The sequence below is a fragment of the Lolium rigidum genome, chromosome 1 (assembly GCF_022539505.1).
Source record: "Lolium rigidum isolate FL_2022 chromosome 1, APGP_CSIRO_Lrig_0.1, whole genome shotgun sequence".
Lineage (NCBI taxonomy): Eukaryota > Viridiplantae > Streptophyta > Magnoliopsida > Poales > Poaceae > Lolium > Lolium rigidum.
The window spans coordinates 311,408,949-311,416,538 of NC_061508.1; the positions used below are offsets into that span (position 1 = coordinate 311,408,949).

Consider the following 7,590-nt stretch of genomic DNA (forward strand, 5'->3'; position numbering starts at 1 on the left):
CTCCTTCAGGTTCCTGCGCCGGCCGCGACGCTTCGCGGTCTCGACGTCTTTCTCCTCCTTGGACAACACCTTCTTTGCCGCCTTCGGCTTAGCGTCCATTGTGGCTATGGTCGTGGCTATGGCGGAGTGTGGGGCGGCGGGTGCGAGGGTTACCTCGGAATCCATGGTAGTGGTTGCAGCGGCGAGGACGTCCATCGCTTCTAAACTGCTCGCACCGGTCTATTTTGATTTTTCGCGCGGAAAATTTCCACTGGCGGGAATGTTATCGGCCTCCCTGTCACTGACGCGCGGGTCCTACGTAAGTTTCGGCGAACACTCGCTGCGACCGCGGAACGTCCACAGAGACGCAAATCTAAAACAACCCGGTCACTTTGCGCCTCGCTAGAGCAGGGTCCATACGCAAATGGTCGCTCGGAGATGCCCTTATATATGTAGGTGACTGCAACGGCGGAACGTCGGGACCGTCCGTCCTCCGCCAATCGACGACGACGATGAAGGGAGCTGGAGGTCGTTAGTCTCCGGCACTGGTCCTGTACTTACTGTACTAGGAGTAGCATAATAGCAGCAGCAGGTTGCCGGGTCCCTCAGGTCAAGCAAGCGGTCGAGCCAGTGAGCCACCCACCACGGACGGCCGGCGAGCCCACCAACCAACCTCCTCCTCCGCGCGCTCCATCGCCATCGCTTCCACCAACCCCTCCTTTAATACCATTGCTCCGCACAGCTCCCGCGTCCATTGTCCGCTTGCTTCGGGTCCGGACAAGACAAACCACCGTGCCGGACGTGGCCGGGCGGCGACGGTGGCGGCGATGAAGCAGCCGAGGTCGCGGCAGGAGCCGCGGCGGATGGGCAACTCCGCCATGGTCATCACCATGCTGCTCTCCCTCTGCGTCCTCACCTTCATCAAGGCCCGCTACTGCACAACCCCATACCGTACGTCCCCAGTCATTCCCCATTCTTGATCCTCTGCTTTCTTCATACATGGTGTTCCGAAATGCTGAGCCTGACGTCAATCGGTGGGTGCAGCCAACAAGCCGGCGCCGTTGCTGGAGGTGGAGATCGACGACGACTACGACGGCAGCCGGTACAAGATCTCGGGCCCGATCGGGGAGGAGGACTTCGACCCGAGCCGCCCCACCTGCTACAACACCAGCAAGCGCTCCGAGCGGTGCGCGGCGGTGGGGGACATCCGGGTCGACGGCAACCACTCCAAAATCTACATCAGCCCTCTCGACAAAGAATGGCGGACCAAGCCGTACGCGCGCCGACACGACGCGGTCGCCATGGACGACGTCCGCGAGTTCGCGCTCCTCCCCTTCGGCGCCTCCAACGAGACGGTCATCCCGCCGCTCTGCACCCGGAACCACTCCGTCCCGGCCTTCCTCTTCTCCAGCGGCGGCTTCGCGGGCAACCTGTACCACGACTACACCGACGTGCTCGTCCCGCTCTTCACCAGCACCCACCACTTCGGCGGCGAAGTGCAGTTCCTGCTCACCGACATCAAGGACTGGTGGCTGGACAAGTTCACGCCGCTCTTCCGCCACCTCTCCAACTACGACGTCATCGACGTGGACAACGACCAGGAGGTGCACTGCTTCCCGCGCATCGTCATCGGCTCCACCTTCCACCGCGCCATGGGCATCGACGCCACCCGCTCCCCGGGCGGCGAGACCGTCGCCGACTTCAAGCGCCTCCTCCGCCGCGCCTTCCACCTCAAGCGCGACGTCGCATCGCACATCAAGCCCCGGCTCCTCATCATCTCCCGCAAGTCCTCCCGCCGCTTCCTCAACGAGCGCGCCATGGCGCACGCCGCCGCGCTGGCGCAGTTCGACGTGCGCATCGCCGAGCCGGACAACCACACCGACATGCCCAACTTCGCGCGCCTCGTCAACTCCGCCGACGTCATGATGGGCGTGCACGGCGCCGGGCTCACCAACATGGTGTTCCTCCCCAGCCGCGCCGTGCTGGTGCAGGTGGTGCCGTTCGGCGGGCTCGAGTGGCTGTCCCGGGTGACCTTCAAGGACCCGGCCAAGGACATGGACGTGACCTACATGGAGTACAACGTGTCGCTGGAGGAGAGCTCGCTCAAGAACCTCTACCCCAAGGACCATTTCTACCTGCAGCACCCCTACGACGTGCACAAGAAGGGCTGGGACGCCATCAAGACCGTCTACCTCGACAAGCAGAGCGTCACCCTCAACCTCACCAAGTTCGCCGACGCGCTCGAGCACGCCAGAAGCCTCCTGCCCTGACATTGAGCTCTGCAGCCAGCCTGCGAGTTCCTTCGTGCTAGATTAGACCTTCTTCCTCTTCTTCCCCCCGATGCTTCTGTCCTCTTCTTGATTTGTTGTTCTTCTTGTCATGGCAAGATTCATTTCTTTCATTGTTTCTTTCTTCATTTTTTTTTTTTTGGTAAAGGACGAAGAGACGAACAAGTTCGTGTCACAGCATAGGCAACAAGTGTGCAAAGCCTAATTAATTACACACTTTGTAAATCGATTGATTATACCAAGCCCACATGAGAGTAATTATTTTGCCCACATGGGGACTCATCGAGTGATCGCTTTAGCATTATCAGAGACAGGGCATGTGAACAATTGTTGTTTTTCTGGTCCTGAATGTCTTTTCATCATGCGATGCTGTCCCCCTCCTTCTCAACACCACTAGTTTCAGACAAATTCAGACAAATGCCTTCAACTCAGACCAGTTTTGGAGGCTTTAACTTCTTTTTTCCTGGACCAGTGTAGGAGGCTTCAACTGTTTTTTTTAAGACAAGTTTAGGAGGCTTTAACTAGTTTGTGGCGAGCAATGCATGCCCCCTCATTCTCAACAGCTCTGTTTTCAGACATATTCGGACAAATGCTTTCAATTCGCACCAGTTTCGGTGGCTTCGCCTTGATATTTTTTCTGGACCGGTTTAGGAGGCCAGAACTATGCTTTTTGGGTCAGTTTAGGATGCCACAACTATAGCTTTTAAACTAGTAGTTTGTAGGCTTCAACTTTTATATTTTGAGCCAGTTTGGGAGGCTTCAGCTTTTATTTTTGAACCAGTTTAGGAGGCCTCAACTATTTTTTTGCTGACCACTTCAGTAAGCCTCAACTATAGTTCTCGGACCAGCTTCGGAGGCTCCAACCTTATCGCTCGACTCGACAACATCATATCGTTAGAGTAGCTTATGTTAGGCAGTACTTCGAAGCCCTTAGCCTTATCTCTACAGAGCAACCCTGAACATGTTTTATCTGTCTGATTGTCTGAAGAAGAATAAAAGAGTGGAAGTTTCTTCAGAATTTAACAATGCAAGGGAAAGTGCAGACGCACGCAAACACCGGCGGGAAAAGGTCTTAAACTAGAAGCACGGCAAGGTGAAGTGGTTGCTCCTCTGTTCTCCACACGAAAAAAGATGAAAGATAACAACAGGGTACCAACCGAAAGCTAGCTAGGCGCTTCCTTTTCCTATGTTATTATTCTAAGCAGCCAAGTTAACCACACAATGGCCCTGCGCTAAACGTGATCATTAGATTCGATACATCCATCACCTCCGGAAAACGCCCGTACAACCGACGACCATTTAGCAGTGTCTTTCAGATAAGAACGAGGGCTACTCCGGTGCTCCACCTAAACTAAGTTGAAGGGTCATAGTTGATATTTTTTCCTATGTTGGATCTGCCGAAATTCATATCTAGCCCATGTATAACTGTCTATATTGATACGGTATGTATACATCGCGCAAGGAAAAGAAGAGGTGACATGAGCAAGATCTTTATAGTATTTTTCTATTTCAGCACACACGTGACCGTAGATACGTATAAAACGAGATACAATACAACACGGACCATACGGGTCTGTATATGGTTGTACGGACGGTGGATCTACACTCAAAATTACGATCGTGAGCCCTCTTACGAACATCTATTAGAAGATCTCCACCGTTATTGTATTTTACGCGTCCATATTTTTTCCAGGGAAGGAGCACCGGAGCAGAAGTGGATAAGAACCGTTTAACCTTGCTTTAAATTACCCGTTCCTCCCACGCGGTTCGTAGCTACTTCGTCCGTTTCATAATTCTTGTTGCGGTTTTAGTTCGTGACTGAACGAAACAACGATATAAATTGTGGAAGTAGGTAAAGAGGAGCAGGCAGCACCAGGAAACAGCTCGGCTTCCACGACGATCGATCGCGGTATCTGATCGATTGCCGGCCACTTGGTTCGCAGGGAGCCACCAGATTTCTGTTGGCTGCTGTTGCCTTACATGATCTTGTTGCAGAAAGTCTCCTGTATCGTAAGCAAAGCGTACGCCCCCAACTTCTTGTACGTGTGCGTGTGTGTGTGGATGATAGCTCAGTCGTGCCATCTGCGGAGCTGAACACGGTTTCAACTGAAATTTCACTCTCTACTTTCGTACTATTGTCTGCTCAATTCCAAGTCTGAAACTTCATTATTTCAGTACTGAATTTGGAAAAACAAAAGGTGGATGGTATCACTACCAGGAAAGTGTGGAGTTCTTCTCAGAAGCAGATGTCTGATGTTCCAGCAGGTAATGGCAACTGGTTTTAACTTTTAAATGGTCAACTAGCTGAGACCTCTTGTCCGGCTCAGCTCTTTGACCTTAACCGGCAGAGGAAATGTAGCTTTCGGATGCCGTCAGTTAGCTAGGGTGCTTTGAGCTTTGGGCATGTTGTGCTGCTAGGGTATGACAGAATGATGGCATACACAACTAGTTGCTCCATGTAAAAAAGTTGTCAGAAGCAACATGTTGAATTTTATCTCTTTATTGGAAGCTACAACTTTAGTAAAAAAAAAGAGAGGAGCGACCCTACAAATATGACACTATGTATCTCTTTCTCTCTCCAAAAAGCATGCTTTTAAGGCTTAAGATCCCACTTCCTGAAGAGGAGGCTGCCTCCTCATCCGAACCTACTTTGGACCATCCGAACCTAACTAAAGGTGTGAGGCAGCACCTCTAAAGCAATGCATTGGGCATGCCCTAAGTGCGTCTCCAGAAGCTCTTCTTGCCCGGGTCAGCTGCTGCTTTATCACTAGTGCTTTACGTGCTGGAGACTTCTGGTCCAGCAAGAGAGTGACGCCAGGGTTGATCCATACTACGTATATGGCTTCCTCCTCGAGGTGGGAATCAATGACCATGCAATCAATGACTGGCCACTAGCAACGAGTTAGTGAGGCGATGACCGAGGCGACGCCGGAGGCGACGCCTGAGGCGCCTCGTGCGCCCGATCCATGGCTGGTGCCAGGCCGTTCCTCCCACCGGCGATTCCATCTGCCGCCCATCTCCTTTCAGACCGATCCCTCCTCGTGCTCAGGGAGTCGTTTTGAGGCCTTAGAGGTTTCGGCGGCGGATGAGGAGATGACGGTGGCGGAGGAAGTGGCGTGGGCAGGGCTTGGCGACGAGCCGCGAGTCTTGCCGATCGCCACGGTTGGGTCTCAAGATCTGGCAGCGGTGTTGGAGGATTTTTGGGAGAAGATTGGCTTCCCAGGAGCTGATGCAAGGACATGGGAGCGGAGGACGCCGGCGACGTCGATCGGGGCGAGAGCTCGCTCGGTGTCTCCCTCGCGGCCTCCAGTGAAGGCGAATTCCAGAGCTATCTCTAGTTCACCGCCGGGACGCAGGCTTCCTCGCCAGCCCTTGAGGATCAAAGGATGGAAGGGTCCTCTTCCTCCAAAGAGGTTCACGCCGCCGGCGGTGTTCGGCGATTTCATCGACATTGCGATGAGGGCGTCGGATCGAGCGGGCGGCGGATCCTCCTCGCCGGAGTTGGAGGCGCAGGAGGCGGATTCTCCTCGTTTCGAAACTGCGGAGGCGGGATCGGCGGCGTCAGACGTTGGTGGGCCGCGGAGCTGCTGGGCCGGCCTGTGTAGGGCGTTGGTGGGCTTGCAGATGGATGATCGGCGTACGAGATATTCGATCTCTGCTGACCGACATACGATCATACGATCGCCTCCACCTGCGAACCACGCCGTCGCCGCCTCGAATTCTTCCGCGCCGCCGCGATCTCTACGTCCTTCAATCTCGCCACCCTTCTTCGGCACGCCTCGCAACCGTTCCTTCGCCGACGTGGTTGCTAGGGGAGTCGTGGCCGGAGGCATGGCCGGGCCGCCCCGTGCTGTGCCGCCGGGGCGCAGCGAGGCCCCGTAGAACCTCCGCGTGCCGCGCCGCCGGGGGCTCCGCAAGGCCCGGCGGTGCCGTCTTCTCGTGCAGCCGGGCTGGTGTGGCGGCTAATGTTTCGTACCAAGGGCCGCCGGGCTTCCGAGGGTGGCCGGCAGGAGCCCTCATGCCGCCCGCGCCTTCGGCTCCGCCTCGACCTCGGGTGGGGTTCCGCCCGCCTCCACCTCGGATCCCGGCTGCGCAATTCATGCCGCAGCGAGCAGCAGCCGCTTGCGCCGCCACGAGCAGTACCAGCCGTGCACCGGGGCAATATTATCACTATCCTACGGTGCAGCAGCCGGTCGCACCTCCGCAGCCGGCTAATCGGCAGCAGCCCGGCACAACCGGGGCAAGCCAAGAAGAGGAGAAAGAAGAAGCCCGTGGGCGTGGCTGCTCGTGGCGGGAGGGGCAGCTGCCGTGCCGCCACCTGCAGGTGCGAGTATGGTGCCGCAGCCACCACCTCCGGGGGGTATGCCGGCTGCTAATCCTTTGGTGGAGGCGCCCCCTGGATCGCAGCGAGTTGCCCATACCTGCTCCTCGTCGCCGCAGCTCCGCCTTTGAAGCCGAAGAAAGTGGGTCGCTGCCGGAAATGCGCGGACAATTCTCATGCGACAAAGAACTGCAAGGTGATTCACTATTGCTTGGTCTCGCGACTCCGGAGCACACCCGACCATTCGGTGCCCTGTTCGAAGACTCCCGGGCCCATGAGCTCTTTGGTTGGATGTGGTAATGACGCTACGCTTGATCTTCGGATCCCCGATTCGCTGTATCAGCCGCAGCTTGTCCTACTCCGGAGCACCTACAGCCTTGGTACAAGTGTCAGGGGAGGGGACTGTCGCTGCGGTAGATGTCCAGAACCTCATGGCTCGCATGTGTCCGGGTAATCCTACTTGGAAGTGGGAGGCGGTGCCTCATGATAACAATGCTTTCTTGATTGCGATACCTACAGCTGAGGACTTGTTGAGAATCGACGGTATGCAGATGAGTGTACCTAAGGTTAATGCGCAGGTTGTTGTTTCGGCTTGGGTTCATCAGGATGTTACTCCCGAGTTTGTCATGGAGCCTCGTGTGGGTGCATGTCGAAGGTGTACCGGATTCGCTCCGTCATTTTCTCGGGTTTATGGGCCATTGGGACTTTTATTGGTTCTACTCTTGATGTGGATTTATATACACTCCGGAGTCGTGGGATAGTTCGGATCCAGGTGGCCATGAGGAATGTTTCTGTTTTGGAGAAGGATAAGTCTCGCGACGAGCTCCATGCTTAGAGGTCTTGGCTCGCCTTCGACTTAATGGTTATAGATTTCGTTTTCGTCGTGAGGCCACGGGGTATAAGCCTGATCCGCGGTTTAGACCTTTCTTCTGGAAGGGGGATGATGATGATGATGCGTCTCATGGCTTTGAGGATGAGGGGCTTGATGATCCCGCAGCAGAT

The 7,590-nt window shown here is 55.3% G+C and overlaps 1 protein-coding gene across 1 annotated transcript; it reads left to right on the forward strand.

Moving 5' to 3' along the window:
- The first annotated feature begins 782 nt into the window (after positions 1-782).
- LOC124684147 (alpha-1,3-arabinosyltransferase XAT3-like) lies at positions 783-2,549 on the forward strand. Its single transcript, XM_047218532.1, has 2 exons — positions 783-930; positions 1,024-2,549. Exons 1-2 carry the CDS (start codon positions 807-809, stop codon positions 2,247-2,249), a joined length of 1,350 nt encoding a protein of 449 aa, XP_047074488.1. The 5' UTR covers positions 783-806; the 3' UTR covers positions 2,250-2,549.
- The last annotated feature ends 5,041 nt before the right edge of the window (positions 2,550-7,590 follow it).